The 25,530-nt window shown below is 50.7% G+C and overlaps 1 protein-coding gene and 1 non-coding gene across 2 annotated transcripts in view; one reads left to right on the top strand and one right to left on the bottom strand.

Annotated features, from left to right (window-relative positions):
• Nucleotides 1-3,562: 3,562 nt before the first annotated feature.
• On the bottom strand, nucleotides 3,563-3,669 carry LOC118605835. The gene has a single exon (XR_004952245.1). It is a non-coding gene; the product is annotated as a U6 spliceosomal RNA (small nuclear RNA).
• A 6,671-nt stretch (nucleotides 3,670-10,340) lies between these two features.
• The window catches only part of OBSCN (obscurin, cytoskeletal calmodulin and titin-interacting RhoGEF), a 176,250-nt gene continuing 161,060 nt past the window's right edge, over nucleotides 10,341-25,530 (top strand). Inside the window, 9 exon segments of the mRNA XM_036225074.1 lie at nucleotides 10,341-10,472; nucleotides 13,182-14,196; nucleotides 15,523-15,792; nucleotides 15,915-16,175; nucleotides 16,893-17,201; nucleotides 17,651-17,917; nucleotides 18,517-18,792; nucleotides 19,243-19,518; nucleotides 20,089-20,364. Coding sequence (XP_036080967.1) covers nucleotides 13,212-14,196; nucleotides 15,523-15,792; nucleotides 15,915-16,175; nucleotides 16,893-17,201; nucleotides 17,651-17,917; nucleotides 18,517-18,792; nucleotides 19,243-19,518; nucleotides 20,089-20,364 — 2,920 coding nt within the window. The 5' untranslated portion in view covers nucleotides 10,341-10,472; nucleotides 13,182-13,211.

Genomic DNA, 25,530 nt, shown 5'->3' on the forward strand with positions numbered 1-25,530 from the left:
ACACTGAGAATGTCCTGGAGCTCTTTCTGGGGTTCACATTACTGAGCATGGGGACCTGAAAGACCCTAGAGCCAGATTCCAGGACCCAGGGGTTCTCTGCAACCCTGCCTCCTCACCCACGCTGCTGTGCAAGGCAGGGCTTCCTTCCCTTGTCTTTCTGGTACATCTCCTCCCCTCTGAGCCCCCTGCCGCCCCTCCTCCCCTCATTCTCAGCTTTTAGCTGTGGGTGTAGACTGTCTCGGCAGAGGGGAGGCAGTGGGAACACAAAAACCATGGGGTGGGTGGGTGAAGGGATAATGGGGTTTTTCTTTTTCATTTGATTGCCTGCTTTATCTACTGATACTATGCCTTTTAGACTTAACTCTGCATACGATTCAGCTCATTTTAAAACTGATGTGTAGCACTCACTGCCCAGTGACATGATCATTCTTTATCCATTTTCATATTGATGGCCATATAGGTTCTTTCCAAGGTTTCTCCATCAAAAGCAACAGTATGATTAAAAACCCTCTGTCCAGACCCCTGAGCATTGGGGGTTGCCTGACAGGTGGCATGAGCTAGACTCTTTACAGTGGGTCTGGGACAGGGGTCTCCAACACCTGGGGCACCAGGGGTTTCTCATCCCAGGACTCTCCTGCCCTCCTCGTAAGAACTCCTGAGATTCCGTGAGATTTGTGAAATCAAGTTTCCTTTGAGAAGAGTGGCAGCTGCTGCAGCTCCTCAGAACTGACTCTGTCATTCTCTAAAGACTATTGTTTTGGACTGGATTTCCTAGAAAACAGCATGTGAGGTTGGAATATGTAGAAGTGGCCCAGAATACAATGGTCCTATTCTTTGGTCCATTCTTTCTAATCATTGATCTTGTTCCCTACCTCAGCACTGGTTCTTGCAGACATTTCAGCTTCTGAGTTTCTGCTCTGTTAAAATTACCAGGCGCAGCTTCCGGACAAGATGGCAGGGTAAATAAATGCTGTGCTCACCTCTTCCCATGACCACATCAGAATTACAACTAAATTATAGAACAATCAACCTGGAGAACCACCTGAAGACTAAACAGAAGTCCTATAACTAAGGACGTATAGAAGAATCCACATGGAAACTGGTAGGAGGGGTGGAAATGCTGAAGGGGTTAGTCCCATATCCATGGTGGGATTAAAAATCAGGAGGAATAATTTGACCGTGGAAGTCCCCCCTGAGGAGCAAGGGGTTCCAGCCTCACAGCAGGGTTCTTCAGCCCAGAGCACCAGTGCCAGAAAGAGAAGTCCTCACAACACCTGGCTGTGAAAATCAGCAGGGATTCTATCTGTTCAGGTGACAGTTAAGGTGGCTGTAGACCCAGGAGTCCTCTTAAAAAGCCTACACACAGACTCTCTCACTCCCAGGTGCTCACCTTGGGCTTCAACAGAGGGACAGAGGCTGGGGGATGGGGTGTCAGAGACATGCAGGGATAATCTGACCTGTGTGGCTTCAGGACGAGGGCTGGAGGGATAGCCACTATTGTCTCTTTGCCTAGCCCTTCTCCTGTGCAGCCTACAGGTGGGCATCATCTTTCCTGTGTTGGGCCCCCTCACAACTCAGCCAAACCCGAATCTGCATTAACCTGGTGGTATCCACTTGCTCTACCCTGGTGACTCCTCGGGACCTTGCCTCAACCAACTCTCATACTGCCCAAGATTCTTTCAGCAGCTGAAACTTATGAGTAGCCTGCAGTCCTCCAGGTGCCCTGTGCCTTTTGCTGAGCTGCCCCAGGCTCAGTACTGGTGTCAAGTGGCCTAGTTTCATAGCATGGCCTCTGCCATGTACCACCAGGTTCAGCACAGGCAGTGACCAACTATGGATCATTTTGTAGCTCCTGCCAGGTAACTTTGGACTGGTCACAGGCAGCTGCTGACCTTGGCCTGCAGGGGAGCCCCTCCCAAAAGGCCCCAGGACCAACACACTCTAAGGGTATCTTCATATCACAACAGTGCACTGCTCAATTTGCTCCACAAGCAGCAGACCCAAAGGGGGGGGGGGCCTTGGCAAGCAGCACAGTGCACTGGGGCAAATCGAGCTCCAGGGAGTCAGGCCCTAAACAGCAGCTCCTACTCTGTAGTTGTGACCAACCCTCACAACCCTTTAGACTGAATGTCAATCCCACCTACTGACATGCCAACAACATCCAAGGCTCAACTACAATAGGAGGACACACAGACCTATACAAGAGACACTCCTGGAGCACCTGGCTCAGGTGATCAGGGAGACTGAACTACTGGGCCCCTCAGGACACCTACTATACAAGGCTACCCTGCGAACACTACAAGTCTACCTATTACATAGAAACAAACACGAAGAGGCAGCCAAAATGATGAGACAAAGAAATATGTTCCAAGTGAAAGAACAGAACAAAGCTCCAGAAAAAGAACTAAACAAAATAGAGGGAAGCAATCTACCGGACACAGAGTTCAAAACACTGGTTATAAGGATGCTCAAAGAACTTAACGAGAACTTCAAAAAAGAGATAATAAGCATTAAAAAAAGGACATAGAAATCATTTGAAAAGTAGAATACAATAATTGAAATGAAATATATACTAGAAGGAATCAACAATAGATTAGCTGATGCAGAGGATCATATCAGTGATTTGAAAGATAAGGTAGCAGAAAACACTGAATCAGACCAGCAAAAAAAAAAAAAAAAGATTAAAAAAAATGAGGATAGTTTAAGGGACCTCTGCGACAAAATCAAGTGTAACAATATTTGCATCATAAGGGTACCAGAATGAGAAGAGAGAGAGGAAGGGACTGGAAACCTATTTCAAGAAATAATGACTGAAAACTTCTCTAACCTGACAAAGGAAATAGACATATAAGTCCAGGAAGCACAGAAAGTCCCAAACAAGATGAACTCAAAGAGGCCTGCACCAAAACACATCAAAATTAAAATGCCAAAGGATAAAGACAGAGAGAAACTCTTAAAAGTAGCAAGAGAAAAGCAGTTAGTTACCTACAAAGGACCTCCTATGAGACTGTCAGCTGATTTCACAACAGAAATGTTGCCGGCCAGAAGAGATTAGCACAATATATTCAATGTGATGAAAAGCAAGGACCTACGATCAAGATTACTTTACCCACCAAGGCTATCATTTAAAATTGAAGGAGAGGGAAAGAGTTTCCCTGACCAAAAAACAAAACAAAACAAAACAAAACCTAAAGGAATTCATCACCACAAAGTCAGTTTTACAAGAAATGTTAAAGGGACTGTTTTAAGAAGGAGGGGGAGAACATAAATATGAATAATAAAGTGGCAATAACTATGTACCTATCAATAATTACTTTAAATTTAAATGGATTAAATGTTCCAATCAAAAGACATAGAGTGACTGAATTGATAAGGAAACAAGACACATGCATATGCTGTCTACGAGAGACCCACTTCAGATTGAAAACATACACACAAATGAAAGTAAAAAGAGCTAAAAGATATTACATGCAAATGGGAAAAAGCTGGAGTAACAATACTTTTTTCTTTTAAATTAGTTTCAAGTATATAGTACATTGTTAGACATCTATATAGTTCATAAAAAAATATGGAATGCTTCACAAATTTGCGTGTCATCCTTGTGCAGGGGCCATGCTAATCTTCTCTGTGTCATTCCAATTTTATTATATGTGCTACTGAAGTGAGCACAGGGGTGACAATGCTTATACCAGACAAAATAGGTTTTAAAACAAAAGCTATAAGAAGAGATCATCATTACATAATGAAAAAGGGATCAATCCAACAAGAGGATATAATTTTGGTAAACATTTATGCACCCTACACAGGAGCACCAAAATATGCAAAACAAACATTGATGGACATAAAAAGGGACATCGACAGTCATGTAGTAGGGGACTTTACACCCCATTGACACCAATGGACAGATCTTCCAGACAGAAAATTAATAAGAAAACAGCAGCCTTAATGACACATTAGACCAGATGTATTTAATTGATATTTTAAAAGCATTTCAGCCCAGCCCAAAGCAGCAGAATATACATTCTTTTCAAGTGCACAGGGTACATTTTCCAAAATAGACCATACATTAGGCCATAAAACCAATCTCAATAAATTTAAGAAGATTGAAATCACATCATGTATCTTCTCCAACCAAAACGATATAAAACTAGAAATCAATTACAAGAAAAAAAACCCTGCAAAACACAAACATGTGAAGCCTAATAACATGTTACTAAACAATGAATGGGTTAACAATAAGATCAAGAAAGAAATCAAAAGATACCTTGAGACAAATGAAAATGAAAACCTAATGACCCAAAATCTATGGGACGGAGCAAAAGCAGTCCTAAGAGAGAAATTCACAGTAATACTGGCCTATCTCAAGAAACAAGAATAGTCTCAAAGAAACAATCTAATCTTACACCTAAAGGAACTAAAGAAAAAGAACAAACAAAGCCCTAAGTGAGTAAAAGGCAGGAAATGATAAAGATCAGAGTGAAAATAAATGAAATAAAATCTAGAAAAACAATACAAAAGATCAATGAAATGAAGAGCTGGTTCTTTGAAAAGATAAAATTGATAAACCTGCAACCAGACTCATCAAGAAAAAGAGAGGACCCACATAAATAAAATAAGAATTGAAAGATGTGACAACTGACACCACAGAAATACAAAGGATTATTTTAAAAATACTACAATTATACTAATAAATTGGACCATCTGGAAAAAATGAAAAAATTCCTAGAAATATACAATATTTGAAGACTGAATCGAGAAGAAACAAAAAATCTGAATAGATTGATTGCTACTAACGAAATGTTACTCGTAATTAAAAAACTCCCAACAAAAGCTCTGGACGCAGGGAAAAAAATGACATAGATGATAGAGGCTCTGTTCATCTCTCTGGCGACCAAATAAAAGTTGTGCTGGAAACAAGGAGCAGCAGCAAGGAAAAATAGCCTGGAATCTAGGAGAACAAGCCATATAACTAGGGAGAAATCCAAGAAAGCACCCTGCAACAGCAGAAGGTAGGTCAGGGTGAGGAAATGGGGCTATCCTGTCTCGAGCAGCTGAGTGAGATGGAGGCTGTGGCCATGCCCGCGAGCGGATTTTCAAGGTGACAGACCTCCTTGCTCTGAGCACCAGTGCTGATTTGGCTCCTCACAGAGGGCACCAGGAACTTACAGGGGGACACTGAGTTGTTGGACTGAGGGCCTAGTCAAGACTCACTCTGTATAGACGTGCCGTAGGTATCCATTGTTCTCTGTTGAGTCCTCTCCTCTCCCAGTGCATGGACACAGTGTGACCATGGCCATGACATCATCACACTGGATAACAGAGATCTCTCTGCCCAGAGAATTCCCTGACACTCTGTTTCTCCCAACTTGTGACCCTACCCAAGCCACATCTAGGTGTGTCCTCAGTGAGTCAGGTACTCCTTGCTGAGCAGCAACTAGACTCGCACTGGAGGCAGCTGGCCTCGAATTCTGGTGTGGTCTTTTAAGGTAACTATAAGCACAGCATCTGTGGATTGCCTGCTAAATCTTAACAGGTGGCCCTGGAGGGGCAGAGACTTGGGCTACATTTGGCTTGCAGCTGAACCCCTCTCAGTACTGTGCCCCTGGATACCTACTTCACAAATCCACACTAATAAGACCAGGAGACTTAGGAGCTTTCCTTAGTACATAGAAACAGACACAGAAAGGCAGCCAAAATGGGAAGACAAAGAAGCAGAAACCATATGGAAGAACAGAACAGAGATCCAGATATAATGGAGCGAAGTAATCTAACAGATGTAGAGTTCAAAACACTGGTTATAAAGGTGCTCAATGAACGTTTGGGAAGTGTAGATAAATTCAGCAAAGAGATAAATAACATAAAATGGAAATGGGAACCAGTCTGAAATGAAGAGCACATTATCTGAGATGAGAAGTATATTAAATGGAATAAACAAAGGAATAAGCAAAGCGAATAAAGAAGAGGATCATATACCTTATCTAGAGGATGGAAAAGCCAAGGACACTCAACCAGAATGGCAAGAGATAAGATGCCAGACTATAAAAATAATTTAAGGAGCGTATGGGACACTATTAAGGTCCAAATATCCATCTGATTGGCATAACTGAAGAAAATCAAGACGTTGAACAGCTGTTTGAAGAAATAATGATGGAAAACTTCCCTAACATGGTGAAGGAAATGGACATAAAACCCCAGGAAGCTAAGAGAATTCCAAAAATCAGGGATCCAAAGAGGCTCACATCAAGACACATCATAATTAAAATGCCAATGTTAAATACAAAGAAAGAATATTAAAAGCAGCAAGAGAAAAACAGATAATTACTTATAAGGAAACACCCATAAGACTGGCAAAAGAATCTATGCAGGACAGAAGGGCTTGTCAACAAATATTCAACAGGATGAAGACCCAGGATTTATAACCAAGGATACTTTATGCAGTAAAGCTATCATTTAGAGTTGAAAGACAGATAACAGGCTTCCCAGACAAAAATAAGCTAAAGAAATTTATCACCACCAAGCCAGTATTATAGGAAATGTTGGAGGGAACTTCTTTAAGAAGAAAAAATACAAAAGATTCACTTCAGATTAAAAGACACACACAGATTAAAAGGAAGGAGATGAAAAAAGATATTGTTTTGATGGGCCTAGAAGGTATTTAAGTTAGGCAGAGAAAGATAAACACTATATGATTTCACTTATATGCAGAATCTAAGGACTAAAATGAACAAACTAATCAAAAACAGACTCACAAATATAATGTACAATTTGGTAACAGAAAGAGGGAGGGAGCTTTGAAGGGCTGGGAGAATAGGATGAATGGTTAAAGAAGTACAAATTAGTAGCTGAGGGATGGTCATGGGGATGGGGAGCACGGCATAGGGAATGCAGTTAGCATTAATATGTTGGTTAGGTGGAGGGTCAGGAGAGGGAGGGAGCAAAAGGGGGATCGTTTTATGAACTATATAGATGTCTAACTAATGTACTGTATACTTGAAACCAATTAAATAATTTAAAAAGGCTCTGGACAAGATAGTCACAGGTGAATTTTATCAAATATTCAAAAAACAATTAGCACCTATCATTCTCAAACTATTTCAAAAATTGAAGAGAAGTTTCCCAAGCTCATAATATGAGGCCACCATTACTCTGATTCCCAAACCAGACAAAGACACCACACAAAAAAAGTTATAGGACAATATCCCTGATGAACATAACTGCAAAAATCCTCAACAAAATATTAGCAACCAGATTTAGCAATACATTAAAAGGATCATATACTGTGATTAAGTGGGATTTATTTATTTATTCAATACCCACAAATCAATTAATGTGATATATCACATAAAGAAAATAAAGGCTAGAAATTATATGATCATATTAATAGAGGCAGAATAAGCATTTGACAAAATCCAGCATTCATTTATGATAAAAACTCTCAGCAAAGTGGGAATAGAGCAAACATAAAGAAGGCCATATATGACAAAGCCACAGCTAACATCATACACAACGGGGAAAAGCTAAAAGTGTTTTCCTTAAGATCAAAAACAAGACAAAGATGTCCACTTTCACCGTTGCCATTCAGCATTGGAAGTCCCAGCTACAGCAATAATATTTTAATAACCGTATATAAAGCCAAGCGGGTACTAGACTTATCAGAGGATCACTTTGTAAATTATGTAAATGCATATCCACTATGCTGTACACCTGCCGTAATATAAAATTGTATTGAGTGTCAATTGCAATTAAAATTTAAAAACCCCTTCTGTCTACCTATGAGCAGGATTGCTGTCTTCAAACTGTTTGCCTTTGTGCCTCCACAGAATTTCTAAGTTGCTACACACTTTTTCAAAACTAAGCTCCAGAGTTTATTTGGATTTTACTTATTTTGTCACTAATGCTCCCTTTTGGTTCCAGGATGCCGTGCAGGCTGTGATGACACACGGCATCATCCTGTTGCCCTGGTAATGCTGTTTGTCATCTATACTCAGGAGAAACTGGGTGATGCCTGTCTGTATGTAAATTGGAGCAGATCACTCCAGCCACTCTGCGCCTCACGTTTCGCTGTGTAAAATGGGAAACACTGTGTTGGGGGACAATGGGGATTCGAGGGAGATCTTGATGTGAAGCCCTGGAAAGTGTTACTACACATCTTTGTTTTTCATGTGCACTGGCTTCACCTGCATTATTCACAAGTGAGTTAAGCTTCACAAATGTCTGCCTCTTAAAAAATTACAAGGGATTGAAACCCTCTTCCCCCAGAATATACGACTGTGTCTTTACCTGGACTCTGTGTATGATGAGATAAGAGACACCCTGGGAACCCACTTGGTTTTGCATTAACTTCCCTGAGGATGGGAGTGTTGATCTGAGGAACACAGTTGGTGGTGAAAGCAGTTGGGGATGGGAAGCGCCCAAGCAGGAGTGTCCTCAGAGAGACACTGACAGTCTCAGGGGACCCAGTGGGCGATGGGAATCTATTCTTACTGCCGAGCCCCGTGAGGTGGCTGCCACTGTTTCTATGGGTGCAGAGGGTGCACGGATTGTTGACAACACCTGTCTGGCCAAGTGTGCAGCACCTCCTGCTGGAATGGGAACACCAAAGAGAGTGGGCTCCTGTGAGTGCCAAGAGATGCACAGCCGACCTGGGACCTGTCCCCAAGAAAGGAGTTGAGTGGGTCTTAAGAGCCAAGAGGTCTAGGGGATGCTGAGCCTGGAGACTCTCATCTCCTAGGATTGAAGACACAGGCCTGTCCTTCACTGGGAGTGTGGAGACAGTGACCCAGAGAAAGAACAGAAAGGAGGATGGGCCATAGAGGACACAAGATGGGGAGGAGATGGAGGAGGAGGGAGGGCTGTGGAAAACATAGGGGCTCCTCTATAAAAAGTGTGCAGAGCGCACGTGTACCTCCTCTGGGCCTTCCTTATTCCAGGAGAGCTAGCCAGCATGCCGTCCCCTCCCCCTCACATGGCTGTGTCTTAGGAGTTATGCAGCAGACACACACATACACACACACATGCACCAGCTGTGGGTCCCCAGGGTCATGCCATGGGGGCTGAGTACCCCCTCTGGGGTTTTTCTTCATCACTGGGTACTATGGATTGAATGTGTTCCCTCAAATTCACATGTGGAAGCCCCAAGCCCCAATGTGACGTGTGAGATGGTGGGGCCTTTGGGAGGTGATTAAGGTTAGAAAGAGTTGTGAGGGTGGCCTCCATGGTGGAATCAGTGTCCTTATAAGGAGAGAAAGACCAGAGGTCTCTCTCCATCACATGAGGCCACAGCGAGGGGACACCAGCTGAGACCCAAGAAGGGGTACTCAGCTGACGCTGATCTGCCAGCACCTTCATCTCGGACTTGCATCCTTCAAAACCAAGAGCAATAAATGCTGTTGAAGCCTCAGTCTTCTTACAGTGGCTTGAGATGACCAAGACCTTGGGAGCACCCACCAGGGGACCAAGGAGAGGCCGTGGATCAGGCAGGTGTAGGGAGCCTAGCCCGGGGGCTGGGCAAGAAGGATAGGGGGTAGGTGTTGTAGGTGACTCCAAGAGGGCTGCCCCCACTCCTTGTCCCCAAAGCCTCCACCCAGAGATAAGTGTGGTCAGGGTGCCAGGCTGTACAGGGACACAGGTGGGCTTGGCCTGGTGGGGCCCTAACTGGGAACCATGTAGGGGGCTGCCCAGTAGGGCCTCTCCTAGGAAAAGTCCAGTCCCCTGCCTCTAGGGAACCTAGATCAAAAACAGGAGGCTCTCCCTTTGTATCCTGCCCTGGCTCTCCCTGAGGGCAGAGCCAGGGCAGGATACAAAGGCGGCCTCTGCACCCCACCTGACCTCAGGGCCTTTCCATGGGCAGACTTCTGCCTTACCCCTGCCCTTGAGCCAGTTTCAGGGCTCATGTCCTCCTTGCCTGACACCTAGCTTGGCTCCCACATCCTCTGTGCCCCACTGTGTCAGTGAGGAAACTAAGGTTCTGACTACCCAATGTGACCAGTATCTTAGCTCAGTCAGTGGTACACCCTGGATGATCCTGGGTCCCCTGAGGGTGGTCCCTGCTCTCCTGGGCTCCCTCCCAGCCTGCACTCCAAACATTGATTGAGGAGGGGTCCTGACCAGCCAGGGGCTGTGTTAGGCCCACATCATCAGGGGTCTCCTCCTTTCCCCCAGCCACCCTGAGCCTCTGCCCTTTGCCTCCCTGAAATCCAATCAGGGCAGTGACAGCCAGGCTATTTTGGAGCTGGGCTGGGCCGCCTGGTCTGTGGTGGGGGCAGGGTGGGGGCGGGCCAGCCTTCTCCAGCTGACAGCGTTTGCCTGTCCTCTGTCCCTGTCCAGTCTGAGGACCGGCAGGAGTGTGGAGGACAGGCTGGAGCTGTGTCGGTCCTGGGCCCTCACAGGGAGGTGAAACCGGGTGGCCCCTGTCCCACCATCTGAGCCCTTGGCCTGGGCATTTGCTGCCCCAAGTTCTCCTGTAGAGAGAGGTGAGGAGGCAGAGTGGGCAAGGGCAGGGGCCACCCCTCCTTCTAGGGTGGCTTGGCTGAAGGTCATGGATGGCTCTAAGGGACAGAGGGGCTTGGGGTGGGGTTCCAGGCAGGGTGTGCCGCTTTCTGGTTGGGGCCCTGGATTCCAGCCCTTACCCCATGGTGATCTGAGCTGGGCCCTCTTGCAGGGAGGGAGCAGCCAGACTGGGAGGCTGGGGCTGTTCCTCCCCAATCCCCCTACTCCCCACCACTGCTCCACAGTGGACTGGGGGTCCAGCCAGCCCTGCCCCCAGCTCTGCTGAGATGGATGCCCGCTGACAGCTGGGGCTATTTTGGGCCTGTTGGCTCAGTGAAGGGGACAGCCAGAGGGGCAGTGACACCTGACTCCAGGAAAGAATTTCCCATGGAGTGCAGGAAGCGAGGCCGGGGGTCTGAGAGCAAAGATCCAGGAGCTGTCCTTAGAGCCTTTTCTGGAAGGGTTTGGGGGCAGCAGGATGGGAGCAGGTTTCTGCTGTTGGGCTAGAGCTACTTTTCACCCCGGCTCATCCACAACATGGTCCTGGGCCATGCAGACCCAGACCAGAGAGTGGTCAAGTGCTGCAGAAGCAAGTGGATGGGGGGCATGGAGTGCGGGATAGGAATGACTCCAGGTGAGGTCTTAGCCCTGGAATGAGACTCCTGCCAGGGCCCAGCGGAGGGTCCACAGGAAGCTGCCTTCCCAGGAGGGTATCTGAGGGAGGAGGGACCTCCTGGGAGGCTGGGGCTGAGGTCATAGCTGGGTTCCCTTCCTGAGGCCTGTTCCTGCCAATATGTCAAGGGGAGGAGGAGGCTGCTGCAGGTGTCCCTGTGCCTAGAGGTGGGCTTTCATGGTCCCTTCCCCCGCTCGGCCTGAATGAAGGAGGATCCAGAGTCCTTGGGCACGTGCTCAGGGTGCCTGGCTCTGCTGACTGGTGGGGACGTCTGCCTGGCAGGGCTGCCGTGGGGCTCTGGGGCTGTTATGACTAGATGAGCCTCCTCTGACCCCATGGGGTCAGCTGCATCAGGGTAGGGAGTGTAGGCCTTGGACTGGGAGCAGGGCATTGGTACAGTCCCCAATAGCCTGAGAGGATCTCGGAGTCTCCACCCACCCTTGCCAGGCTGGGGGCAGCCTTCTCACCACCAAGGGCTGGGGCAGCCTGCTCTTAAGCATGAGCAGAGATGGGAGCTCCCTTCCTGTCTCTGTCCTTTTGGCCTCCAGAGGCTCTGGCTGTGGCAGTCTCCCCACAACATGCTCGCTCATGAGCTCGGAGCAGCTTCTCTGGCACCTGCTCTGGGTGTGTTGGTGGGGAGGATGCATGTCCTATCTTGGAAAACCCACATACTGACTATATGATTGGGGAGTTCACTGCTCTCAGGTCCCTGGTGTCTAAGTAACCCTTTCACAGAGGGACACTATGGCCCAGGGGGGTGTCCATGGAGGCAGGGCTTGGGTGGCCACCCACTCAAGTCCTCCCAGGCCTGCCCAGCCCAACTAGGCCATGGGGCGGGGGAAGTGGCTGGCGAGGTGGGAGACAGAGGTGCTGACTGCACAGTGAGTCAGCAGGCTGGTCTGGGCTCAGCCTCCTCCAGAGAGATTAAGGGGGATTAGGTCCTGAATCACAGCAGAGGTCCCAGGAACATCACCCCAGTCCTGGGGCGGAGGGAGTTAAGGAACTTGGGGCCAGCCGGGGGCCTAGTGAGGCCCACTGTGCTTGTTGTTCTTACAGAAGCCCCAGGTAGGCAGGGCCCAGTCTTGTTTCACCCACCTGTGCTGGGAACAGCCAGAGGCCACCTGGGGTGGGCAAAGGCCAGAGTCACTTGGGGACTTCAGTCCAGCTGCTGGAACCATAGAGCGACCAGGCTACCAGCAGCCCCCCAGGTTAGGTCCAGCTAGTGGGTCTAGCTGTTCTCAGCCTGGATGTCCTTGGCTCTTCCTGGGGAATTCTCCGCTGTCCTCTCCAAGCACACTGCTGAATGTACAAACTCCAAAGGGATGACAGGCACTCACAGCAAGGGGCTGGCCAGCCCTGTGAACTGGGGCTTGGGTTTTAGGAGGAGCCTGCCTGGCTGCAGGGTTTCCAAACCATCCTTACTTATTGATGAGTACAACCTGGATGGATGAGGTGGACGAGTGGGGAAAAAATTGGCTGGTTCAGAGCTCATCCCCACTATGACCTTCCCCATCCAGCTCACAGGGGATGAGAGAGTAGGGGGCCTCAGGAGAGGTAAGGTGAGCCCTAGCCCGGGGTGGGTGGGGGGGACACCACAGATCTGCATGGCTGGTGGGGGAAGAGGCAGGCACCGCAGTGACAGTGCAGGGGAGGAGGGCACACAGGCTGCTGGTGCGCTGCTCTGGGACAGGAGTTCAGCTGGACCTGGAGTCAGGGCTGTGGGACTGAAGCTGCCCGGAGAGGGAAGAGAAGTTCGTCCATTAGGAGAACCCGTTTGGGGGTGGAGCCAGACCACAAATGTCCAGAAAGGGGCAAATCTGCACTTCTGGACTACAATGCCTTCTGATGTTGCCTGTGGGGTAGGGTGGGGGAGAGATGGGACTGGGATAGGGGTGGCATGTGAAGGCATCCACCTGGGTTAAGCTGGGTTCTCCAGATGGCACTGGATGGATGAAGTAGATGAGTTGGGACAAAGGTGGCTAGTTCAGAGCTCATCCCCACTATGCCCTTGCCCATCCAGCTCACAGGTCCCCCTGGCCACACTGTCACCATGGATCACTCTTCGTTCAGCGGCGCACCCCGCTTCCTGACCAGGCCTAAGGCCTTCGTGGTATCGGTGGGCAAGGATGCCACGCTGAGCTGCCAGATCGTGGGCAACCCCACGCCGCAGGTGAGCTGGGAGAAGGATCGGCAGCCGGTGGAGGCGGGTGCTCGCTTCCGCCTGGCCCAGGACGACGACCTATACTGCCTCACCATCCTGGACCTGGCACTTGGTGACAGCGGACAGTACGTGTGTCGCGCACGCAACGCCATTGGCGAGGCCTTCGCGGCCGTGGGCCTGCAGGTGAACGCTGAGGCCGCGTGCGCAGAGCAGGCACCCCACTTCTTGCTGCGGCCCACGTCCATCCGCGTGCACGAGGGCGCGGAGGCCACCTTCCGCTGCCGCGTGCGCGGCTCGCCGCCCATGGCTGTGAGCTGGACCAAGGATGGGCGGCGCCTGGGTTCGCCAGACGCCCCCCGAGTGAGCGTGGAGGCCAGCGGTGAGGCGAGCGCACTGCGCATCCAGGCCGCGCGGCCGCGCGACGGCGGTACCTACACCGTGCGCGCCGAGAACCCGCTGGGTAGCGCCAGCGCCGCCGCTGCGCTCACGGTGGACACGGATGTTGACGCGGCAGGCCCACCTGGGGCCTCCACCGCAGCGCTCCTGGCGCACCTTCAGCGGCGGCGCGAAGCCATGCGAGCGGAGGGCGCCCCCGCCTCGCCGCCTAGCACCGGCACGCGCACCTGCACCGTGACTGAAGGCAAGCACGCACGCCTCAGCTGCTACGTGACTGGCGAGCCCAAGCCTGAGACAGTGTGGAAGAAGGACGGGCAGCTGGTGGTCGAGGGTCGGCGGCACGTGGTGTACGAGGACGCGCAGGAGAACTTTGTACTTAAGATCCTCTTCTGCAAGCAGTCGGACCGCGGCCTCTATACCTGCACGGCATCCAACCTTGTGGGTCAGACCTACAGCTCGGTGCTGGTCGTCGTGCGAGGTGAGCTTGGGCGCTAAGCACCCCTGCGGCGTCACTGTGGGTGAGCGCAGGCCAGGCTCTTCCCATCCTTCGCGTCGTTTGCTGCATGGTGGATGCGGAGTTGGAGGTCCTGGCGGCTCTCGTCTTTCCCCGCCCGCAAAATGCGGGGGCGGTATGGGATGACCCTTGTCTGTCCTCTGTCTTTGTGAGTCGTACGAGTAAAGAAGAAAGTTCTTTGTACTAGCATTCTCGCCCCTTGGGAGACAGTCAGGGTGCCCGGTGGCCCTCCCTCTCCCCCGGATGCTAAGAGGGTCTCCCTGGCCAAAAGGGAAGAAGGGCAGGAGCGAGTACGAACCCTCAGGAGCCTCTGGGCCAGTGGCCCCTGTGCAGCCAGAGGTGGCTCTGAGCCAGTTTGCAGGCTCCTGTATGGGACTGGGACTCCCTGGGGCACTGGGGACACGTGCGGGCAGGTTTTGTTGAGAGGCCCATTTATTCTTTGCTCCTAACACCGGCCTCTCGATGTGCTGGGAGTCCCGCCTCCACCTTCTCACACGTCTCACCCGCTATAGGATCTCGGACAGGGTGGCTCAACTTTCGCATGCGTGCCCTAATTTCCTCATTTTTGCGGGGAAAATGCCCCCTCCCTCGGGGGTCCCTGCAGAAGCTGCGTGGGGAAGACGCCTGTGGCAGCGGGGCCTGGCCCGCATCCAGAATTCAGAGTTTGGCGATTTTGCGGGCAGGTCTTGGTCGTGCCGCCGTCGCGTGCGTGGGCGGGATCCCACGCGCGACCAGCCTCAGCAGCAGGGTCTGCTCCGGAGGCTGTGGGCTGTGGCTTCGCCCATTTCATTTCTCCTTTTTTCTTCCATACCTCTTATATTTGGCGGGAAGAAGCTCTTTTCTTTACGTTCTGCCCCCTTTCCCCTGCCCTTTCTTCTCTTCCCACCTCGGTCCTCCTACTCACCTCCAGCCCAGGCTCCTTGCACCTACCCCTGCCCGCTTCTCCCCCCTTACCCTGTCCTGCCTCTGCCCCCGCCCCCTTGCCCAGTTCCTCCCTGTTCCTCCCCACAGCCACTGCCCCGCCCACCATACTCCCGCCCCAAGCCCCACCCGGCCGCCCCACTCACCAGCCCCTGCCCTGCCGTTGCTCCCACCCTCCCTCCTTACCCTGCCCCGCCACTCCGCCCCTTTCTTGCGCCCCCTGCTCCACCCACCACATTCCCCGTGCTCTTGCCCGCCTCCCTGCCCTTGCCCTGCCTCTGCCCCACCCACCACACTCCCAGTGCCCCTACTCCCGCCTCCCCGTTTCGCCCCGTCACGGCGCCTGGGTCATCCGCCCTCTCCCCGCAGAGCCCGCGGTGCCCTTCAAGAAGCGGCTGCAGGACCTGGAGGTGCAGGAAAAAGAGTCGGCAACGTTCCAATGCGAGGTGCCGCTGCCAGCCGCGGAGGCCGCGTGGTACAAGGAAGAGACGCGGCTGTGGGCCAGCTCCAAGTACGCCATAGAGGAGGCGGGCACGGAGCGCCGGCTGACAGTGCACAATGTCTCGGCCGACGACGACGCCGTGTACATCTGCGAGATGGCCGAGGGCAGCCGCACGGTGGCCGAGCTCGCGGTGCGAGGTGGGCAGCCAGGGCACAGGACACGGCGGGTGGGTTGGTCGCAGGGCGGGAACCCACGAGACTGGGGGATGGCGGGTGGGGTTCCGTTTGACCAGCTCAGCCCCTCGCTCTGCGCACCCTAGGCAACCTCATCCGAAAGCTCCCGAGGAAGACGGCGGTGCGAGTGGGAGACACTGCCATGTTCTGCGTAGAGCTGGCGAGGCCCGAGAACCCCGTCCGCTGGCTGCGGAACCACGAGGAGGTGGTGGCGGGGGGCCGCGTGGCTATCACCACCGAAGGCACATGCCACACGCTGACTATCTCCCAGTGCAGCCTGGAGGACGTGGGCGAGGTGGCCTTTGTGGCTGGGGACTGCCGGACGTCCACCCAGTTCTCCGTGTCAGGTAAGAGCCTGGAGAGTGCTCCTCCGACTGATGACTATGTTCCTTGATTTGCGTGGAGCATGCTGGGTGGGCCTGTGCTCAGCAGCTGCAGCAAGGGTGTAGTTCTGGTTCCCTTAGACCCTGAGTTGTTTGCAGCCCTCTCTCACTATGGTCACCCTAGGCATTGGGAAAGTGGGAGTCTTGGTGGCCCTCTAACCCACCAACCAAATTAGAAGGTGCAGATTGTTCTAGAAGCACAGTGTGTGTGCACGTGTGTGTCTCGTCCTGTGTGAGCATGTCTTCTTTATGTGGCCTTTGGTATCTGTATTGTAGACTGGGTGGCAGTTCCCTACCCTACCCCTGCACAGGGGCCTCAGCACCTTTTGGAAGGCTGCTGTGCCTTGCCTCAGCCACTGCCCAGCCCAAGACCCCAATGTTCTGTTGGGGTCAAGGCTGAGAACTAGAAGACGTCTGTCCCCAGATAGCTCATGGTGGCCCTGGGCAGTGTGGCTGCTGAAGCCAGGACGCCTTTTCTGCTACAAGTAGCGAAGTGGCCAGAGGGCAGGGCCAGGAGTCATGGGCCCACAGCCTCCCCTCAGGCTCGCCTCCCCCTCCCGCCCCCCGCCTGCTGGGTTGTGGCCATTTCAGAGCTGGGAATCTGTGATGACCTTCTCCTGAGTGATCCTGGACTTGGGGAAGGGGATGCCAATAAGTGACAGGGGCCTGTTCTCTGCTCAGCCCCTAGGAAGCCGCCCCTGCATGCCCCTGAGGCCCCTGTGGTGAAGGCTAGGACAGAGAGCTCTGTGACCCTCAGCTGGTCCCCCCCACCCCATGGGGACCATCCCGTTGCCATTGATGGCTACTTGGTGGAGAAGAAACGACTGGGCACCTACACCTGGAGCCGGTGCCATGAGGCCGAGTGGGTTGCCACGCCCAAGCTGACTGTGGCTGGTGTGGCTGAGGAGGGCGACTTCCAATTCCGGGTGTCAGCTGTGAACAGCTTTGGCCAGAGCCATTACCTTGAGTTCCCAGGGACCGTCCACCTGGGTAAGTGTGAAAGGTTCCACTCCCCATGGCTTGCCAGTAATGGCCTGTGGGGCATCTGCTGTTGAATCACCCAGACCTAGAGAATAGTGTGACCCCAGTGGCCCATGGGTCCTCTCTATTGGAAAGGACCAGGGCCCTGATACTACTGGAGCCTTCTCTGTGGGAAGGGACCCTGAGACAGGACTTGAGCCCCCAGGAACCTATTTGTGTCCACCAGCCCTAGGGGACCAGGTGACACAGCTGCCCCGTCACTCCCAGGTTTCTGGGATTTGGAGGGGATCTCGGGTGGCTCTAACTTGCCCCCACTCACTCCTGAGCCCTGGATTGTCTCGTGGTTGCCATGCACCTTCTGGTGGGCTTCCTGGAGGAGGAGGCATTTGGGCCTGGGCTTTAGGGGAAGAAGAAGAGAGGGCAGGGGCCCTGCTTCTTCCTGAAGTCCCCACCTGCAGTCCCTCAGCTGGCTGTGAAGACACCTCTGAAGGCAGTGGAGGCAGTGGAGGGCAGTGAAGTGACCTTCTCTGTGGACCTCACTATGGCTTCGGCGGGCGAGTGGTTCCTGAATGGGCAGTCCCTGAAGGCCAGCAACGTGTACATGATTCGCCGAGATGGCACCCGACACACTGTCACTATCCGCTCGGTGCCTGCCAGCCTGCACGGTGCTGAGCTCAAGTTTGTGGCCAATGGCATTGAGAGCAGCATCCGCATGGAGGTCCGAGGTAGGGGGACCCCTGCCAGTGACCCCCAGGCCTCTCCGAGTTCAGTTTTCTCTGGGGGGTGGGGTCAGGGAGAGATAGTGGTCCCTAGGCCCCAGTGCTCCTGGAGAGTGCAGGTGTGCTGCTGGGCATGGGGCCCCAGTGAGTGGGGCCCCATAGTGGAGAGGGTGTGCCAGGCAGCCTGCCCAGGCTGGTGGAAACCCCAGCCAAAGAATGTGAGTGGTCAAGGGGCTGGGCCCCACCCCCCCATGATGCAGAGCCTGTGTCTCCATCTGCCCCCACTTCCCTCCCCCTACTCCCCTTTCCCCTCTTTTCTGATTGCTTCTCCTGGTTGGCATCTTGTCCTGTCTTCCTTTCTTGCTCTCCCTGTCTGATTCTCACCCTCTGTCCACTTCTCTATCCACTACCTTCTGCTCCCTGACCCTCCGTTCCCTTCCCCCTGTCCATTTTCTCCTCTGTCCACACCCCATTATCCCTTTCTCCTCTCTTTCCCCTCTTTCCACTCTCACTCTGTCTACTCTGCCTCTGTTCCTTCTTCTCTGCTCACTTCTCTCTATCTGCTTCCTGTCTGTCCCCTCCCACCTTTGCCCATTCCCCATCAGCTGCCCCAGGGCTGACCACTAAGCGTCCAGCAGCAGTGCAGGAGGTGCTGGCCCGACTGCATGAGGAGGCACAGCTCCTGGCTGAGCTATCGGACCAGGCTGCAGCAGTGACATGGCTCAAAGATGGCCGGGTGCTGCCCCCAGGCCCCAAGTATGAGGTGCAGGCTTTGGCGGGGCAGCAAGCACTTCTGGTACGGGACGTGGCTCGAGATGATGCTGGCTTGTATGAGTGCATCAGCCGTGGGGACCGCATTGCCTACCAGCTGTCGGTCCAAGGTGTGTGTGTGTTTATTTGTGTCCATGTTCTCCTGGCCACTGCCACAGCCATGGCTGGGCTTTTTGTTCCCAGCTCTGGGAATGCTCCAGGGAATTTGGGCCATGGGAGCTGATGTTTTCCCTGGAGGCATGGGTTTGAGGGCTGGCTCATTTGACCCTCCCTTGGGGTTGGGGGAGGTTTGGCTTAGTGGACCCCACGGGGACTGGGGGCAGGAGGCTCAGTTTAACACCTGGGGAGGGTGAGTGGGAGCTCCCACTCAGTAGGGGGAGGGATGTGTAGGGGACAACCTAGTAGACCATGGTGGTGGGTGGTTGAAAGTCAGCTGACCCTGTCTGAAAGGGACCCAGACCAGGGTCCTTCCTTGGCCCGAAGTTGGGAGCGCCTCTGTCTGCTAGTGCATAGGCCTGTGTGTAGCACTCCTCAGTCTCCTGACCCTGCGACCTTTGCAGGACTCACACCCTTTCGGCACAAGGACTCTGCTGGTGGCTGTGTGGATGCGGTGGCTGGGGGCCCAGCCCACTTTGAGTGCGAGACTGCAGAGGACCACGTGCCAGTGCGCTGGTTCAAGGACGGCACAGAGCTTGACCGCTCCTGCCTGCGCTTCTCTCAGGAGGACATGGGCACACGGCACCGACTGGTGGCTACCTCGGTCACCAGGGTGGACGAGGGCACCTACTCCTGCCGCGTGGGCGAGCACTCTGTGGATTTCCGGCTGCGTGTCTCCGGTGAGCATGTGCCTGCTGGGCTTGGTGGGTGCAGGTCAGGCCCCATTCAGCACTTGCAAGATCAAGTCACTTGGCCAGTTATTTATTCCGCTAATGCAGGGGATGTGGCAGTTGCTTCAATTTGTGAAAAGAAATTACCCACAAAACATTGACATGGATGAAGAATGTAAGATAAAAAGGAAATATGAAGTCTTTATTCTCCTTTTAAAGATGAAACAAAGCTTAGAGGACTCAAAAGGTGCTAGAAGCATCCTCAGTAGGATAGGTTTGGATCTCGGTGAATCTGAGGTCTTGGCTCTTTCTAGAAGTCACTGGGGCTTCTTGGTGCATCCTCTGAGTGCTGCTCTGCCCTAGCCTGGCCACCAGGAGAGTCTTGGCCACCCCCCTACACCTTCTTTCCTCTGTCCCCAGGCACTGGTCAAGCCACCCATGCCTGGGAGGGCTGTGTTGCAGTGCCTGACTATGAAGATCCCCTTGAGGACCTGCAGCTGCCTGGGGTCTGAGCTGCTGTCATGGCTCCAGGGCTCATCTCTGTGCATCCTCTAACTGCGCATCCCTCCCTGTGTCCAGAGCCCACAGCCGTGTTTGCCAAGGAGCAGCCACTGCGTGGAGAGGTACAAGCTGAGATGGGGTCCAGTGTCACACTGAACTGCGAGGTGGCCCAGGCGCAGACCGAGGTGACGTGGTACAAGGACGGCAAGAAGCTGAGTGGGAGCTCGAAGGTGCGTGCGGAGGCCAAGGGCTGCGTCCGGCGGCTGGTGCTGCAGCAGGCTGGGAAGGCGGACAGCGGGGAGTACAGCTGTGAGGCCGGGGGCCAGAGGGTCTCTTTCCACCTGGATGTCACAGGTCAGTTGACAAAGCACACATTTGGCCACCAGGGGAACAGGCCTGGAGGAAGCCAGTGTGGCCAGGGTGGGGGTGGGGCTAGAGCGAGCAGCACTCGGCAGCCTCATCAGGCCCATTTGGTCAGTTACCTGGTGCAAAACGTAGAGTCCCGAAAGAACAATTTGTTACTGTCATAATTTCATGGGTCAGTGGGGATGGTTCATTTCAGCTGGGGCAGGAGGAGCCAGCCTGGCCTCATTCATGAATCTGATGTCCCAATTAGGATGGCTCCCATGGACAAGGCTGGCTGGAGTGACAGTCCTCTCTCTTCTGTGATGTTGACTGGTCTCACTCCTATGTCTGGGACCCCTCACACTATCTCATCCATAGGCCTCTTCCTCCATGTGGACAGCTTGGGCTCCTTCATGTGGTGGCTAGGTTCCCCTTGGAGAGTTGTAGATGCTACAGGGCTCACTAATGTCTGTTTACGACCATCCCAGAATGTGACCTTCTCTGTGTCTGTTGTACAAAGCCAGGTGTAAAGCCAGCCTGGTTCCAAGGAGTGGAAAGTAGACCCTTGTGGCTAATCAGAGACAACTTCCAACAATGTATCACAGGGATGTCATAAGGACTCAAGCTCTTTCTGAGCATGTTACCTTTTTCTTTCTAATGCTTATTGCCTCATGGTCGTAAGATGGCTTTCACAGCTCTAGCCATCACATTCAAGATGGGAAAAATGTGAAAGAGTGGTTTTTATTATCAATTAATTAATTAATTAATTAACTGCTGTGCAACAAATTACCACAAAATCAGTGTCTTAAAACAATACCCGTTGATTGGCTCACAGTACTGTAGGTCAGAAGTTTGGACATGGTGTGGCTGGATTCTCTGTCAATCTCAAAGGCTGGAATCCACAAGCCACTGGCTTAGTTCTCTGGGGGTCCTCTTCCAAGCCCATCCAAATTGTTGGCAGAATTCTTTTTTGTGGTTCTGGGTCTGTGGCTATTTCCTGGCTGGTTGGTAGCCAGGGAGCTGCTATTGGTCCTTTGTGATGTGGCCCCTCCGTCTTCAAGCCAGCATGGACAATCCTCTTTATGTCTAGTTACTCTCCTATTTAGCATCTTTGGCCAGGAAAAGCCCCTCCCTTTCAGGGCTCACCTGCTTAGGTAAGGCCCACCCAGGGTCATCTCCTTTTGATGAATTAAGAGTCAGTTGATCTGGGACCTAAATTCCTTCTTCAGAAGACCTGCAGGGCAGTGCCTGGATTAGTGTTTGGTGGAATAGCTGGGAGAAGCAGTGAGCACTATGGGGCAGGGGTCTTGGGGTTTTCCTACCTAGCACAGGCAGTCACCTGCTATCCCCTCTGTTTAGAAAATGGACAAGAGCCTGAAGCAGATTTTTCCTTATGCCTCCCAGCTGGGCATGAGTACCATGGCCATGCACCACTCCAGGGAGCTGGGAAGGTGAACCCTTGGTCTTCCTGCCTTGGCAGTGGGACATCGAGGGTGGGGGAGGTGGGTCTGCTGGTGGGGGCTGTGCTATGGGCCTGGCCCATGCTCACCCCAGGGTGGCCAGTGGCCTAATTTTGATGTCCCCTTTGAGGCTGGCTGTGGAAGAGTCAGAGTGTGGACTAGGTCAGACCTCACTTATGATTCTTAATAGCTGGGTAACCTTGGGCAAGTTGTTGATGTTGTATCTCCTCAAAATCCACGCCCACCCGGAACCTGAGATTGTGGCCTTATGCTAAAATAGGGTCTCTGCAGATGTCATCAGTTAAGGATCTCTAGATGAGCTGACTCTGGATTAGTGGGTCCTGAATTCAGTGACAGGAAGGAAGGGGAGATTTGAGATACCTGGGGCACCAGCAGCTGGAAGGGATAGGAAGCATGGCCTTGTGACATCTGGATATTAGATTTCTAGCCTTCAGAACTAGGAGAGGATAAATTCCCATTGTTTTAAACCCCCATTTGTGGTCATTTGTTCTGGCTGCCCTGAGACCTCTTGTAGTCGCCCTCTGTGCCTATTTCCTCACCTGCGAAGTGGGCTAGTAAGAGAGCTTCTAGGACTGTGCTGAAGGATTGTCCCAGAGGCTTATCCCTGCCACTCTGCAGTGGCTCTGGCCGCCTCCCCACAAGGCGCTGCGAGTCTTGGATGCTGGACTGGAGTTCTGGGGATGAGGCAGGTAAGGGAAGGAGGCTTACCTTGCTTGGGGGCGAGCCAGAGGCCTAGGCGGCAAGATCCTTATGTTGGTTCTGGGGGGATGAGCCCAACTGTGTCGAAGGTGGCACTCTGTGGAGTGTGCGCGCAGCTGGGTGTTGGGAAAGTCCTGGACGTCAGCAGCTAGCTGTGTGTGAGGGTCGGGCAGGGGACTGAGCAGGAACCATGCCAGGTTGTTATGGCCAAGCTTCTCAAACTGAGGTTTTCCCTTGGGGACACACTACTCAAAACCGGAGCACACTGACTTGCGTGTCCACAGGCCGACTCAGCTTTGTCATGTTTATGCACAAGAGAGGAGATGCTTATCCCTAGGCCAGAGGCTTCCAGGTAGCCATGCAGTGAGGGGCTGGAAGCCCTGCAGGCCACCACAGTTTCACCCCAAACTAATGGTCTTTGCATAGAGTTTTCTTTCAGCTGACTTCTTGAAAAAATTTAAGGTGCCCCTCTAAGGCTTCCTTAGCAATAACATCTGTGCAGTTTGCACTTGAGAGGCTAATTCTGTTTTCTTCCGCTGTACATTAAATTGACATGCTACTGTTAAGATAAAAATCATCCATTCTCACTCCAATGGGGGTCTGCCACCCACTTCGGACACTTAGGCTGATGTCTCCCACCCAAGGGAGAAGAGTTGTGAGATGGGGTCATTGGTGACACGGTGAAGCCCAAACAGCTAGTTTCCAGTGAGCAAATTTGATGTATAATGGGACAGGGATTCTTATGTACTGTTAATTTCACTTCTTGCCTTTTTTCTGTCCTAAAGATGTTTTTACCTAAGAACATGCAATCTCTACCCACTTGCCTTAGGAAGGTCTTTGCTAACACAGAAGTACTAGAAAATTTGGGTATGTCAGTGTGTCCCCTCAGCAGAGGGGACAGTTGAGTTGTTCCCACTTAAAAAATTTTTAAATTATTTAATTTATTTTAAAATTTAAGTATAATTGGTATACAATATTATATTGGTTATATTAGTTTCAGATGTGCACTGGTAGTAATTCGATATTTTTACACCTGCAATGCTACTACCCAATTAATTCTAGTAAATATCTGTCACCATGCAAATTTATCACACTATTATGATTATATTCCCCTTCGCCTTTTTCATTCATCCCCCGACTCCCTCCCTTCTGGTCCCCATCCCTGTGCTCTGTTTCTATGAGTTTGTTTTTGTTTTATTTTGCTTTTTTTCCTTTAGATTCTACATATAAGTGAGATTATAATGGTATTGGTCTTTCTCCGTCTGACTTATTTCACTTAACATAGTAACCTGTAGTTCCATCTATGTCATAAATGGCAAGATTTCATTGCTTTTTATTGTTGCTTAATATTCCATTGTGTGCATGTGCCACTTCTTTATTCATTCATCCATTGATGGACACACACCCATATCATATCTTGGCTATTGTAAATAATGCCTCAGTGAACACAGGGATGCATACATGTTTTTGAATTAGTGTTTTCTGTTTTTTGGAGAAATACCTAGGAGTGGAATTGCTCGGTTGTATGGTAGGTCTGTTTTTAGTTTTTTGAGGAATCATCATGCTGTTTCCCATCATGACTGCACCAATTTGCGGTTCCACCAACAGTGCATGAAGGTTCCTTTTCTCCACATCCTCGCCAACACCTGTCTGTCGATTTATTGATGATGGCCATTCTGACAAATGTGAGAGGATATCTCGTTGTGGTTTCCATTTGCATTTTCCTAATGATTACTGGCGTTGAACATCTTTTCATATATCTGTTAGCCATCTGTGTTCTCTTTGTAGAATTCTCTATTCACGACCTCTCCTCATTTTTTATGAATTATTTGTTTTTTTGGGTGTTAAATTTTAAGAGTTCTTTATAAATTTTGAGTATTAACCCGTTATCAGATGTATCATTGGTGAATATCTTCTCCCATTCAGTACGTTCTCTTTTCATTTCATTGATGGTTTCCTTTGCTGTGCAAAAACCTTTTAGGTGCAGTCCCATTTGTTTATTTTTTCTTTTGTTTTCCTCACCCGAGGAGAAATATCAGAAAAAAATATTACTGAGAGCAATGTCAGAGGGTAATTGCCTATGTTTTCTTCTGGGAGTTTTATAGTTTTGGGTCTTTCATTTAAGTCTGTAATCCATTTTGAGTTTATTCTTGTATATGGTGTAAGAAGGTGTTCCAATTTCATTTGTTTTGCAAGTATCTGTCCAGTTTTCCCAGCACCATCCTCTAAAAAATTTTTTTATTGAAATATAGCTAACATAACCAGCATCACTTTTTAAAGAGACTGTCATTACTCCATTTTATATTTTTACCTTATTTGTCATAAATTAATTGACCACATAAGTGAGGGTCTATTTCTGGGCTCTCTGTTCTGTTCCATTGATCCATGTGTCTGTTTTTATGCCAGTACCATGCTGCTTTGATTACTATAGGCTTGTGGTATAGTTTGAAATCAGGGAGCTTGATACCTCCAACTTTATTCTCCATTTTCAAGATTGCTTTGGCTATTTGGGGTCTTTCTTGGTTCCATATAAATGTTAGGATTATTTGCTTTAGTTCTGAGAAGAATGCCATTGATATTTTGTTAGGAATTGCATTGAATCTGTATATTGCTTAGGGTAGTATGGTCATTTTAACAACATTAATCCTTTCGAATCCTGAGTATGGGTCTTCTTTAATTTTTTTCTTCATTGTCTTACAGTTTACAGAGTATATGTGTTTCCCATCCTTGGCTAAATTTATTTCTAGGTATTTTTGATGCAATTATAAATGGGATTGTTTTCTTAATTTATCCTTCTGATTGTTCATTATTAGTGTATAGGAATATGATGGTGTCTATATATTGATTTTGTATCCTGCGACTTTACTGAATTCTTTTATTATATTAATTTTTTGGTGGACTCTTTAGGGTTTTCTATATATCGTATCATGTCATCTGCAAATAGTGATGGTTTTATTTCTTCTTTTTCAATTTGGATGCCTTTTTTTTATTACTG

This window comes from Rousettus aegyptiacus, unplaced genomic scaffold (genome assembly GCF_014176215.1).
Source record: "Rousettus aegyptiacus isolate mRouAeg1 unplaced genomic scaffold, mRouAeg1.p scaffold_m13_p_7, whole genome shotgun sequence".
NCBI lineage: Eukaryota > Metazoa > Chordata > Mammalia > Chiroptera > Pteropodidae > Rousettus > Rousettus aegyptiacus.